At 33.8% G+C, this 14,881-nt stretch overlaps 1 protein-coding gene across 1 annotated transcript; it reads right to left on the bottom strand.

Annotated features, from left to right (window-relative positions):
• Positions 1 to 2,766: 2,766 nt before the first annotated feature.
• Positions 2,767 to 12,319, bottom strand: plaub (plasminogen activator, urokinase b). The gene is made up of 11 exons (XM_073828933.1): positions 9,267 to 12,319; positions 9,126 to 9,171; positions 8,758 to 8,859; positions 8,518 to 8,677; positions 7,333 to 7,436; positions 7,205 to 7,246; positions 6,932 to 7,118; positions 5,468 to 5,619; positions 5,014 to 5,154; positions 4,769 to 4,917; positions 2,767 to 3,234 (listed from the first exon to the last, which is right to left on the bottom strand). Exons 1-11 carry the CDS (start codon positions 9,321 to 9,323, stop codon positions 3,064 to 3,066), a joined length of 1,311 nt encoding a protein of 436 aa, XP_073685034.1. The 5' UTR covers positions 9,324 to 12,319; the 3' UTR covers positions 2,767 to 3,063.
• Positions 12,320 to 14,881: the final 2,562 nt, after the last annotated feature.

Below are 14,881 nucleotides of genomic sequence, written 5' to 3' on the forward strand. Positions count from 1 at the left end.
GTGTTCAGATGATGTATAAATCTCAATGTCTTTTCTACTAAAACAATATCTCTAATAATTGAAATTGGTCTCAAGTTTGGTCATTACCTTGAATCTAATTTAAATTAATTCATAGAGTTTATCCTGCAAAAGAATTTCTACAAAAAATGTTAAATTGACATTGATTTAAAATGTTCTTTTTGTGAACGCTTCATTGAAACAATGTCTCATTTGTTTTGAAGATCTAAAAATAGTAAAGCAGTTAAAACAATACTATATGCTCCTCCTTTGACATTTTTTTTTTACATGAAATAAAAATATGTAATGGTGCTTACCTTCTAAAGTTTATTTTCTCTTTTAACATTGCATTGTAATGTCATATGCAAATATGTCTAATATATATTTGTCTGACTCTGTAAACTGATGCTTATGTAGCTTGTTCCTTTATGTTGAGACATGCTATTGGTTGATAATAAAATTTTGTGGTTTTGTGGTCTGGGGTCACACTTATTTCAGTGTCTTTACATAGTCTGCCATCTAGTGGCTGAATAAGAAAAACAGCTGCAAATCTGTCACTGGGGTGGTCCTCAAAAATGCATTGAAAAACAATGCACACCTTTAATCGTTTTTTACCCCTAAATGGTATATATTGGTACTTTAAAGGCACATTTCAGTACTTTTTTTATAGAGGGCTTCATTCGTGTGAATGAGGGGTTTCCTATAAGTGACAACAGCGCTTTAAACTCCATCTGTGAGGCAGTCTGACCTCTGCTGACCCGATGAGCTCACCATCTCAGATTCTGTCTATAGTGACCGTGTCGTCTGGTGGGTAAAGCGGCTTTTCCACTCACCAGCTGCACTAGAATTACACTCACAGCTGTTGCAGTCATCCGGACTTAGTCATGATGACATTTTACACAGATTTTTTCCCCATTGTTAGGTTATGAGAGCATGCAATAGTGAACACTGATGGTGAGCATGTGAATCTGTGTAAAGTGCAGGAATTATAGTCATGTTATGTGTGTGTGTTTAAATAAAGAAGAGTGTGTAAATTCAGGGTGTGTGTTTGTTTTGACTGTTCATGAGCGAATATACTAGTCAAGGGGATTATACATGCAGAAGCACGTTGTATTTGCGGCTAATAAAACTACTGATTAAATGCATAGGCTGTTAAACATTTCTAGGATTCATTCATATTCACATACCAAACCATGTGGGTCGGAACTTTATTACCTACTTTAGCTTCCGTTAACTTTGAAGTAAAGCTACAATTTAGTTACTATTATTTGGAAATACATGTATATCTATTTAAATCTATCTGTACGTACAGCTGAGGTCAAAAGTTTACATACCAGAATCTGCAAAATGTTAATTATTTTAGCAAAATAAGAGAGATCATTAATTAGTACTGACTTGAATAAGACATATCCCACATAAAAGCCATTTACATAGTCCACAAGAGAAATTAGTAGCTGAATTTATAAAAAACAACCCTATTTATTTCATTTGTAATACTGTGTTGTTCCTGTAGTCATAGTTGTTCATGAGTCCCTTGCTTGTCCTGAACAGTTAAACTGCTTCAGAAAAGTCCTTCAGGTTCAACAAATTCTTTGGTTTACTAGCATTATGAGTATTTGAACCCTTTCCAACAATGACTGTATGATTTTGAGATCCATCTTTTCACACTGAGGACAACTGAGGGACTCATATGCAACTATTACAGAAGGTTCAAACACTCACTGATGCTCCAGAAGGAAAAACAACGCATTAAGAGTCAGGGGGTGAAAACTTTTGAACAGAATGAAGATGTGTGTATTTTTCTTTTTTGCCTAAATATATATATATATATATATATATATATATATATATATATATATATTTTTTTTTTTTTTTTTTTCTAGTAATATTGCTCTTCAGAAGCTACTTACATGTTTCCCAGAAGACAAAATGTGTTAAATTTATAGATGTCATCTATAGTGATTTTTAAGTCTCACTTAAAGACACACCTCTTTAGTTTGGCCTTTGAAGTGGAGACAGTTTGATTTGGGGAACCTTTTAAAATGTTGTTTTACCTGTGTGTATTTTTATTTTTTTTATATTTTTTAATTTTGTGAAGCACTTTGGGCAACGACGTTGCATTTAAATGTGCTATATAAATAAATGAAGTTGAAGTTGAAGTTAAAGTTAAATTTACCCTGATTTAAAATTCCAAAAGTGTTCACCCCCGGCTCTTACCGCATGTTTTTTCCTTCTGGAGCATCAGTGAGTGTTTGAACCTTCTGTAATAGTTGCATATGAGTCCCTCAGTTGTCCTCAGTGTAAAAGATGCATCTTAAAATCATACAGTCATTGTTGGAAAGGGTTCAAATACACAAAAATGCTGGAAAACCAAAAAAATTTGTGTGACCTGAAGGATTTTTCTGAAGAACAGCAGGCAGTTGAACTGTTCAGGACAAACAAGGGACTCATGAACAACTATCACTAAACAAAAAAACACAGCTGTGGATCATTCAGGTAACAACGCAGTATTAATAATCTAGTGTATGTAAACTTTTGAACAGGGTTATTTTTATAAATTCAACTATCATTTTCTCTTGTGGACTATATGTAAACATCTTTTATTGTGTTTAGTATCTTCAAGTCAAAAAAATTATCATGCATTTTGTATGATCCCTCTTATTTTGTTAAAATAATTACCATTGTGCAGATTCTGCAAGGCGTATGAGCTAGGGCACACACATATATTAATACAAACACTTATTTTACACAACAGAATGCACACAACTATTAGAAACAGTACGTTTATTGGCCAAACAATTGGCAATTATCATTGACATAAGATTAAATTGCTATACAACAGTATAAAATATAAAAACAAAGTCAAAACAAAGTGTCAAAGTACATATAAATATTTTTCATACAGATTTTCCGTTGAGCTGCTGGTATATCTTGGCAGCAGAATGGAATGCATGAATGATGGACATATTAACAAGCAACTGAACAGAAATCAGTTTGAACACGACTCGTTTGCAGTTGTCAGTTCATGTTCTTTGTATTAAACTGAAGGCAGGTGAGCTCCTGTTCTCATCGGAGTGACGACAGGCCGGTCTTCTCTAAGATCCAGCGGTGGTAGTTGGTGACTTTAGCATAAACTCCAGGACGGAAGGATCTGGCACATCCCTCTCCCCAACTCACCACGCCGAACAGAAACAAACGGTCACTGACACGACACACCAGCGGCCCGCCAGAGTCACCCTAAAAACAAGCCAAAAGAACACATGCATCAAACTGACAGCCTTTTTTAATGCTTGTATGAAAAATGTGCCAATTTAAAAAAAAAAAAAAAAAAAAAAAGTATGAAATTAAAAACCCTTAAATTTTGTGTCAAAATTATGACTTTACTGCTTGATTTCAATTGTTGCAAACAGTTCAAATAATATTAAATGTGACACAAAAGCTGTCATAAATAGCATGGGTATATTTGTAGAAATAGCCAAAAGTAAATAGTTCGGATCAAAATTATTACATTGCAAAAAATGATTTTCATACTTGGATGTCCTGTTTCCAGCCAAAATATCAAACAATTCTTAAATCATTTTCCAGACAAGTAAAAATTATTTTCTTGTTTCCAGAAAAAAAAAAAAAAAAAAAAAAAAAAAATCAAGTGAGTCTTTGCAAAATAAAGCAAAAAAAAAATCTTATTTAAAATTGAAAACAATATTATTTTTCCTGCCCCATTGGCAGATTATTTAGCTTGTTTCAAGCAAAAACACACTTAATTTTGACTTGTTTTTTTCTGAAAACAAGACAATAATTTTCACTCATCTAGAAAATCCTCTTGATTTAAGAATTTTTAGATATTTTGGCTGGAAACAAGACAAAAAATCTAAGTAAGAAAAACATTTTAAGCAGTGCAAGTATGTTCCATGAAGATATTTAGTAAATTTCCTACTGTAAATATATCAAAACTTAATTTTTGATTTGTAAAATGCATTGCTAAGAACTTATTTTGGACAACTTTAAAGGTGATTTTGTCAATATTTAGATTTTTGTGCACCCCCAGATTCCAGATTTTCAAATAGTTGTCTCAGCCAAATATTGTCCCATCCTAACAAACCACACATGGTTATGGTTAATGGCTTATTTATTCAGATTTATTCAATATTGACCCTAATGCCTGGTTTTGTGGTCCAGGGTCACATATGAGCCATAATAATCGCCTGAAAAGGTTAATCTCAGTCTGGAGTATTTGCGGGGTCACTATACGCCTCCGTTCCGAGCAAACTGACATCTTTCCCTAAACACGGTCATTGATTTTCTCAATATTTTACTTTTTTTTTTGCACACTCAGATTCCAGATTTTTAAACAGTTGTATCTCGACCAAACATTTTCCAATCCTTATAAACCATAATTCAATGGAAAGCTTATTTATTCAGATTAATTGAAAAAAATTGACCCTCATAACTGGTTTTGTGGTCCAGGGTCACACATTAGCCATATTTATAGCCTGAAAGGGTTAATCTCAGTCTGGAGTATTTGTAGGGTCATTATACGCCTCCGTTTTGGGCAAGCAGGCATCTTCCCCAAAACACCGCCATTGATTTTCTCAATATTTAGATTTTTTTGCACACTTAGATTCCAGATTTTTAAATAGCTGTATCACGGCCAAATATTGTTTTATCCCAACAAACCATACACCAATGGAAAGCCTATTTATCAATTTCAAAAAATTGAGCCTTGTGACTGGTTTTGGGATCCAGGGTCACAAATAAGCAGTTTCTGACTCACCTTGCACGTGTCCGAGGTCCAGTCAGATGTCCCGGCACACAGCATGTTGTCTGTGATCATGCTGCCGTAATATGTTTTACTTGAACACACATCGTGTGAAAGCAGGTTGATCTTTGCTTCTTTGAGATACTGAGAGTAATACCACGACCCTACAACACAAACACACACTCATGATGAATGAACTCTTCATTAATGCAAACAGAACAAACACAAATGCATTCACAACACACACTTATCCCACATACCTTCATATTCTCTGCCGAATCCAGTGACTTCACAGGACGTCCCGGCGGGGAGTGACTGATGCGCTTCAGGGATGCAAATGGTCTTGACTGAATTGGACTCTTTAGCACAGCGACCGTCAGCACCGTGGATTTTTAACAGCGCTAAACACAGAGCAGTCCATCAGATGTTAATGAAAGTCTGATGTATGACTAAACTCATACTTTGACTATTCTGAAAAGACCAGCAGATGTTGTGGTTTGGATTCTGAATACTCCTTTAAGCAGTTTAACCAGCCAAACTTTACAGGTCAGCCCGCTTCACTTCATTATTATAAACTGGTCTTTTCAGAAAGTTGATGGTCAGGAATGTGTTTACTTTTGCTTGCTGTACATAAAACTTCTATTCAAAGTGATATAGTGTGTTGTTGGCATATTTAGCTTTAAGTTCTTAAAGCGCCGGGTTAGTCAGTATTACCGATGTCGTTGTTGAAGTTGCCGTCTGTGTTGTCAAAGTTTTCATGGATGAAGAGCTTGGAGACGGCGAACTCTTGCTCTTTCTGAACGTCTGTCTCATTGATGGCGTTCTTCCCCAGAAATACCGTCAGTTTCTGGGTGTTTGTCTGAGCACTGAAAACAAATGATAAAATAAAAATGTGTAAATATATTTCCAAAAAACACATCCTTTTTTCTTTGCTTCCATTTATTTTCCCTGCTCTGATTTATTCAAATGCATTTATTATGAAGGCCCCCAAAAATAGACAAGATAATCGAAGAAAATACACATTCCTAAGCTTTTTTCTTAATCTTGAAACAAAAACTTTTGCCAATGAAAAACAGAATTTTCTCACCCATAGCCATATGTGGCAAATTTTTTGAAATTGAGATTTATACATCTGAAAGCTAAATCTTCCCATTGATGTATGGTTTGTTACTTAGGATTGGAAAATATTTGGCAGAGAGACTATTTAAAAAATCTGGAATCTGAGGATGCAAAAAAAAAAATCTAAATAATGAGAAAATCGCCTTTAAAGTTGTCCAAATGAAGTTCTTAGCCATTCATATTACTAGTCATACATGACATTTTGATATATTTATGGCAAGAAATTTACTAAATATCTTCATGGAACATGATGTTTACTTAACATCTAATGATTTTTGATCAAACATGCCTTCCTTTAAAAACTGCCTTCACTTGCTAACGAAAAAAAAAAAAGTGGTGAACAAATGCAAAAGCATTGATTTTTGCAGTTTTCATTGAACTGCATTTGACCAAGACTTATTTTTCTCATAAAATCTCTTTAGAATGCAAAAGTTTGATGCAAAAGCCTAAAATCATTTTTTTCTACCATCAATCGGAACTTTTGTTCCTCAAATGCAAACAATGCCGCTGAACCGAATAGAACTTGCATATTTTGCTGATTATTGCAGGTGAAAATGTTAAATTACGGTCATGTTTTGGACTGCACTAATCGGTCAGACTGAGAAAACATTTGGAGTTCTATAGACTGCCAAAAGTTATAACAAATCGAGCAGAAGAGTGCAAAAAACTGTTTTAGGAACAAAAGGCATATTTTCAGAATTTTGACAACATTTGCGTTTGTTCTTATCACTTCCAGTTAGGTAGGTGAAACATTAGGCTAATATCTCAATTAATATTGCTTGTACGAATCTTATTAACTTCAGTTTGTTAAAATATCCCGCCCTTTCCACTTTACTAAGGCCATCTCTATATGATTAAGCAGCTTCCACACATTTTTTCCATGGTTTAGACAGCATAAATTAGCAGAACAGTGTATTCAGTAGTATATTAACCGTGCAATCCATGGGGTTGTTTATGTGCACATCCGGGTAACTGACCAAATCGTGACTTAAATGCAACCCCCCTATTTTCGTTAACATTTTTCCCCAAATATCGGTCCGGTTTGTTTTGTATACTGACCCATCAGGGAAGCAGTGTGCGGCTGTGAGGACCCAGCAGGGCGAGATGAGACTCCCGCCGCAGGTGAACGTTCTCCCGCGTGAGCTCCTGATGAACAACGCCGCCATCCAGGGGTGGCGCTCCACTGTGCTGAAAGCCCCGCCCACTACTTTCATACTCCGCTCCTCCCTCTGGCCGCACTGCCATCCTATTGGACGAAAGACAGTTCAGCCTGTCACTCAAACAGCAGTGTTTACAGACGGATGCTCCACAATGATTCAAAAGATCTCTCACCTGAATGAGCGTCTCTAAGACTGTCAGGACTCACATCAGGACCTGGATCAAACCATTTCATATGTTAGACATGTACAGGTATTTAGTAATGTTATATTAATACAGTGAAAAATACGTAAGTATCATACTGCGATCATGCTTTGCACAGCGTGGAATATCACAGTCCTCTCTCGTGATAGTCCTGTGTCCCTTCCGTATGAAACACCACGGTCTAGGGCTGAAGTCTGGGTTTCTGTGGGTGTTGGAACATTAATGTTATGATGGATGAAGCTCACGTGACAAGAGAAAATAGTAGCTGCTGCACAGGTTTAGACAGGTGTGCAAGGTGTGTTTGTGAATATTTTTGCTGGAGATTTTCACGTCTGGGCTTGGAAATAAAAGGGAATGTCAGAAACCCTGCCAAGAACACGTCCAGATCATGTTTTACCTCATCTCTTCTCACTGTAATGTATATATACTGTATATTTAAAAGGTAAGGTATGCATACATCATGCTGATAGTGTTGTACTGTACTCTACTGTACTTTTTAATGTTTTAATGTTAACGATGTATTAATTAATGTTGATAATTAATGTTAATAAGATTGTAATAGTACATTGATTTAAAAATAATTGAATTACATAATCATCCAAACTTTGTTAAATAGTGTATGCCAGTAATATTTTACATTAAAAAATAAATATATGTTATTAGGGTAAATGTGCTTAACTGCAATTAAAATAATATTGCAGTGCAATACATAAGTTAATAAATCTTAATAATCTAAAAACCTTATTTTTCTTGATGCAAAACATAATATAAAATAATGTTTACACTATATAAAAATAGTTTCATTAATTAAATATTGCATTAATTTATTTACAGAGTAATATATATAAAATATATATATATAATTTTAACTGTAAAATATGTATACATCATGCTGATATTTGTTGTATTGTTTTTAGTTATTACATTTAATAAGAAAGTAATAGTATAACAGGATTGATTTACTGTAATCCAGTAAAAGTTTAGTTTTCATTTACTAATGTCACAATCTCTAAGGTGAATTATGCCTAAGACATGTTCTTGACATGTTTTCGTGAGACTTGCTCATAAACTGAACAATAAACCAGTCATTCAATTGATATCCAACCCTTCAGGAGAAATGCATGTTGATTTAGCATTTTTCAGCTTTTCAATTTATCTTGAGTCTCGAGGCAACTCCTAGTAACGGATTACCGGACAGGTCTGGACTTCAGACTCTACAGGGTCTGCTTTGTTCTCATGCTATTGTTTCACTCAGTTTAAGCTCTTCAGCCAGTTTTACTTGCCTGCAGTGGTTGTGTCGTCCTGGGCCAAGATTCTTGGGATAGACTCCACTTTCATGCACAAGCTCTGAATCCCATTTCAGACATTCCCGGCCACTCACTGTTTTAGACACCGGACCATTGTAGTACATTCCGATCCAATCAAAGCAGGAGACGGAGTCATCTGCGAGAAAGCATCATAAATGAATATGAATATATGCAAACACCAGCTCATGATAATAAACAAACATGAGTGATACATACTTGTTTCACAATTGGCCCCGCTGAAGCCATCAGCACAGACACAGACCATGTGACGACCCGACAAAGTCAAGATAGACGTCCCTCCATTCAAACAAAAAACACCTGCAGAAACAGAATAAAAATGATACACTGTAAAAAAAACAGTTGATTCAACTTAAAATAATTTGTTACTGCACTTTAGTTTAATCAACTTGAAATTTTAAGTTACTTATTGTTAATTTAAGTAGCAACTGGAGTATTTTAGTTGTCTAAACTAAACATTTTAAGTCAGTGGGCTAACAAATTATATTAAGTTTAAACAACTTAAAACATTTTTTTTTTTTTTTTACAGTTTAATGGACTACAATTTAAAGGCAAAGTTTGTGTACCTGATTTCTTTTGTAAACTGCTGAGAAAGTGTCTGCCCTGGGCTCCCTGGAGAAAATTTTTTTTGTTAGTTTTTTTCTATAGAATTAAAAGAAACCATTCCAAGTAAGTGAGTTAAGTATGTACAAATAAAGCACACTTACACAAACTGTGAAGGCTGCTAAAGATAGAATCAAACTCAGAAGGTCAAACGGAGACATTTCTGCTTCTTCTTTGGATGCTGAAACCTATAAGAAGAACATTTGATTAACCTTCAAAATTTGTGTCAACTTCTGAGTTGAGGGTTAGATGAACCCACATTGGTTTTCATGCAATACTAAAGAAGCAGAAAACCAGGGTTGCCAGGTTTTCACAACACTTTTTTTTGGTGGGGTTCCCCTTGTAAAATTCACATTCCACAGGATAAACATGACATTTTGGGGGTCACTTTAAACCACGGACATGAAAAACAACCCATGGCAAAAACCAGAGATTTGGCAACATTGCAGAAAACTTGTATTGTAGCTTGTCGGAGACGAAAAATGTTGAATGTTACAAAAATGTCATGTTTTTTTCAACTTGTAGTGACTGAGGTGCAAATAATTGCAAGTATAAACAGTATCTGACATTATTCGTACTTGAGGTAAGTATTTATTACTGTTTTTACTTCTGGTGCTTTTTTGGAGGCTGAAACCTCTAAGAAGTGCATTTGATTAACCATCGATTAATGCTCAAAAACAGGGTCAACTTCTGAGTTGAGGGTTCAGTTAACCCACATTGGTTTCTATGCAATACTAAAGAAGCAGAAAACCAGGGTTGCCAGGTTTGAAAAACAACTCCTGGCAACAGCGTAAAGTAGCCCAATTTCGCTGGAAAACTGCAGACTTGGCAACACTGCAAAAAAACTCTATTGTAGCTTGTCGGAGACTAAAAAAATTAAAACAGGGTCAACTTCTGAGTTAACCCACATTGGTTTCAATGCAATACTAAAGAAGCAGAAAGCCAGGGTTGCCAGGTTTTCACAATAAAACCTGCCTAATTGCTACTCAAAACTATCCCAATTGCGTTTTAAGGATGCTCCCTGTTAAAAATCACATTTAGTGGAGTAAAATAAACTTTTTTTGGTGGGGTTCCTTTTGTAAAATTCCCATCCCACAGGATAAATATCATATTTTTGGCGTCACTTCAACCCGCAGGCGTGAAAAACAACCCATGGCAACAGGGTAAAGTATCCCAATTTCGCTGGAAAACTGCAGACTTGGCAACGCTGCAAAAAAACTCTATTGTAGCTTGTCGGAGACTAAGCAAATGAAAACAGGGTCAACTTCTGAGTTAACCCACATCGGTTTCAATGCAATACTAAAGAAGCAGAAAACCAGGGTTGCCAGGTTTTCACGATATACCCTGCCTAATTGCTACTCAAAACTAGCCCAATTGCGTTTTAAAGGTTGCTTCCCGTTAAAAATCACATTTAGTGGAGTAAAATAAACTTTTTTTGGCGGGGTTCCTCTTGTAAAATTCCTATCCCACAGGATAAATATCACATTTTTGGCGTCACTTCAACCCGCAGACATGAAAAACAACCCGTGGAAACAGCGTAAAGCAGCCCAATTTCGCTGGAAAACTGCTGACTTGGCAACACCGCCAAAAAAACTCATTGGAGCTTGTTGGAGAGGGTTCAGTTAACCCACATCGGTTTCAATGCAATACTAACAAAAGCATAAAACCAGGGTTGCCAGGTTTTCACAACAAAGCCCGCCCAATTGCTCCTCAAATCTAGCCCAGTCACATTTTGAGGGCGCTTTTTTGACTGAGGTGCAAATAACTGCAAGTATAAATAGTATCTGACATTATTTGTACTTGGCATAAGTATTTATTGCTGTTTTTACTTCCTCTGTCTTTTTGTTGTCTTTCCCTCAAACCCTTTTGAGGGATAAACACGTTTCTCTCACTTCTTTTCAATGCTGAAACAGTAAATCCAAAAAACTAACAACCAAACATTTTATTTTACTGTGAAATGATGATTCAGAAGACTAGTCCCAATTTCAAGTAAACTGAAACACTACACTTACGCTTTCCTGTTTTTTCCAAGTCCTAAAGTCGTAACAAAAATTGTTAAGCCTTTTCAAAACATATTCATCTCCCTAAATGAGACTAGAAATAAACAGTTTTGGCCCCGATGACACACTGACCCTAATGAAAACGTGTGCGAGAATCCTTACATATTTGTAAACAAACATGAGTTTTCCTGGAATCAGACCAGGATCAGAATGAACAGGCCCAGAGCGGAGATTAAATGTTTGAGATCCACACCCACAGGACCAGAAATATCACAGAAAAGATGTCTGCAATATTTTTCCTAGACAGCAATGAAACTAAATCCAGTTTGGCTTCTTCTGAGATGTTTCTCTTGAGAAAAAGACCTCATAATCTCACATGCATCTCCTCAGTTTTAAAGATCTCAAACTGTACTTAGACACTTAGCGTGCAAAGACAGAGATCTAAACATAAACTTAAAAAAATTCCAAGAGCAAATGATCTCAAGCGGTCCGACGGTTCTTGTGTGGTCTTTAAAATAGCGGTTCCACAAATAAAATAAAACCTAAGTAGAATAAAATGTTCTCTATAATTAAGAAACTTAAAAAAAAAAATAAAAAAAAATCATGCATTTTCAATACACAGATCACTATCACTATGGAAGTTGTTCCCAGACATGCATTAACTCTATTATCAGTAGTAAGAGTAGTAAGTAACTCACCTGTGTGAACGATGAGATCAGATGAGATCAAGTCTGGTGTGTGTTGTTCTGCATCCCACCGATGGCTTTAAACACTCCCTATATAGAGGGCAGTTAGCTCTGATTGGCTGAGTGTGTGTTATTGTGTGGGTGGGGGGGTTGCAGTTTCAGACAAAACACACGTGCCGCTAAACTGAAACTAGATCAGTGAATCACAATAATGATTCAAACAGCCCTGAATTCCTTCATTCCTTAATCCTGGAATGCTTGAGGCTCCTTCTCCTTTAACACTTTTAATTTCTGTCTCAAAATAGTCAGCATGATCAAAATATCGCTGACTGATACTTTAGACTTTTTATTTTTAGCAGGTAAAAGTATATTGTAGTGTATTTGCTCAAACATCCACCAAAATCTTTTTTTTATAGAATTTTAAGAATGAATTCAATCACATTTCACATTTCCAGATGGACACTTTTGATTCTCCATTGAGAAATCATTGAGAGACAATCAGGATCTTTTGAGGAACGTTTATTTGTCTATCTCTCAATCATCACTGGATTGCATTGCATTGCATGTTTGAATTATTTAAAAATCATCTTACTAAGACATATTTTGGAGAGAGTGACCACTGATAATTACATCATTTGTGACCCTGGGCAATTTGAGAATCTGCAATCTGAGCTTGCCAAAAAAACCTAAATATTGAGAAAATCGACTTAAAAGTAAAAAAAAAAAAAAAAAAAAAAATTATATATATAAAATATATATAAATATTGAAAAGAAAAATATAACAAAAAAAAAATGAAATCAATATTTATGTACACACATTTTTTTTTTTAGAAAAATAAAATATAAATTTATTTTTATGTGTGTGTGTGTGTGTGTGTGTGTGTGTAAATATATATATAATTTAGAAAAATAAAACAATAAAAATATACATAACACAATAAAATTATTAAAATATATAAATTATATTAATATATTAATTCACTTTTTTAATGATTTTAAATGCTTCCATTGTCCTTTTTTTGTAAGTTGATTTGAATAAAAGCATCTGCTAAATGTTAATATGTAAATTCTGACACAAAATGATACTATATGTGACCCTGGACTAAAAAAAGTCGTAAGTAGCACAGCTATATTTGTAGAAATAACCAACAATACATTGTACAGATCAAAAATCATAAGGATATTAAGTAAAGATCATGTTACATTTCCTACAGTAAATATATCAAAACCTTATTTTGACTGGTAACATGCATCACTAAGAACTTCATTTGAACAAATTTAAAGGCAATTTCCTCAATATTTAGATTTTTCCAGCCTAGGATTGCAGATTTTCAAATAGTTGCATCTCAGCGAAATATTGTCCTATCCTAACAAACCATACATCAATGGATTTATTTATCAATTTATGACTGGTTTTGTGGTCCAGGGGTTAAAAGGGTTAATCTCAGTCTGGAGTATTCCGGTCAAACGGGCATCTTCCCCAAAACACCGCCACTGACGCCCACCGGAGGAGAAGCAAGTGGGCAAACACTGAAATCAGTTTCACGCTTCCACATTACGAAACCTCCAGCTGTGCGCCAACAATATTCATGCCAATTTCAGCTTCCATCCATGCCATAATGCATTCATTTCCTTTGGTTTTTTTTTTTTAGGACTAATTTGCTGAGTAAATTGCTGTAGGTGTTGGTTGATAGCTCATAATTTTCGGGAATGCACAGATATGATTCAGCGTGTTTGACACATCGGTTCGGCTTAGAACCTTTTTGGCGGCAGCGAAGGCGTCTTCACAGACTCCGAGCTGATTTTAGGTCAGTGATTAAGGCTTTTGGAAACGTGAGGGTTAAAAATAGAGCTCCACGCCCGACTGACTGAGCGGATGGACAGCAGAGTTAATCATCTATGATGGATGCAAAACAAACAGGATGTTGGTGCAACTGCATTATATATATTAAGGCTTTTACAAGATGAAACATTGGTTTTGTTTGTTGGTTTTGGAATAGTTAATGAGATTCTTAACAACTGTGTGAATCTGGGGAGAACTCACTCATACATCCAACTATAAAAAACAAAACACTAATACAAATGAAGTTAGTTCTTATAAACACATAAACAGAGGACAAAACTGATGGAAAGATGTGCATTTTTAAACAATACACTTTAAACATTTATATTTTAACAAATGCATTTTTTTTTTAATTAAGCAATTTAGGAATGTATAATATATATATATATAATTTACAAAAAAAGAACTAAAATTATAATAATAATAAACACAACATATATTATAAAATAATTGTATATAAATATTAATATATGATATTTATTTATATAAAATTAATATATATATATATATATATATATATAAACAAAAAAATATAACGAATATAAAAATATTAAAACATTGAAAGCAATATTCTGTGTGTGTGTATACACACATGCATGTATTTATATATATCTAAAATAATTGTTTAGAAAAATATAATAATAATAATAATAATAATATACATCATAAAATTATTAAAATATATTCATTATATTAATATATTAATTAACTGAAAATTTGTATATATCATATAAAAAATATTTATTTACAAGAAAAATAAAATCAATAATCATGTATTTATAAACACACATACACACTTTATATATGTATATATAAAATATTTTAAATAAATAATAATATTAATACTATACATAACATATATTATAAAATATTAATATATATTAATTAATCTAAAATGAATATATATCAAATCTAAAAAAATGTAACAAATATTTTTAGGGAAAAAAAATCAATATTTATGTACACACACACACACACACACACACACACACACACACACAGATATAACCTTTTTAGAAAAATTAAATAATAATAATATACATAAGATATATTATAAAATAATTAATATACAGTACATAAATTATATTAAAATATTATATTAATGAATATGAAATTAATATATCAAAATAGTATATTATCAACAGTATATATTATAAAATAGTATATATTTAAACTATTTTGATTAAAAT

Source organism: Garra rufa, chromosome 22 (assembly GCF_049309525.1).
Source record: "Garra rufa chromosome 22, GarRuf1.0, whole genome shotgun sequence".
Lineage (NCBI taxonomy): Eukaryota > Metazoa > Chordata > Actinopteri > Cypriniformes > Cyprinidae > Garra > Garra rufa.

Bases quoted from the DNA above. Each gene is read 5' to 3' on its own strand.
- plaub (XM_073828933.1), bottom strand. From the start codon at position 9,323: ATGTCTCCGTTTGACCTTCTGAGTTTGATTCTATCTTTAGCAGCCTTC. The intron at 9,172-9,266 runs GTAAGTGTGCTT...AATTTTCTCCAG, and splicing joins TAGCAGCCTTCACAGTTTGT to GGAGCCCAGGGCAGACACTT. The intron at 4,918-5,013 runs GTATGTGGGATA...TTTGTGTTGTAG, and splicing joins ATTCGGCAGAGAATATGAAG to GGTCGTGGTATTACTCTCAG.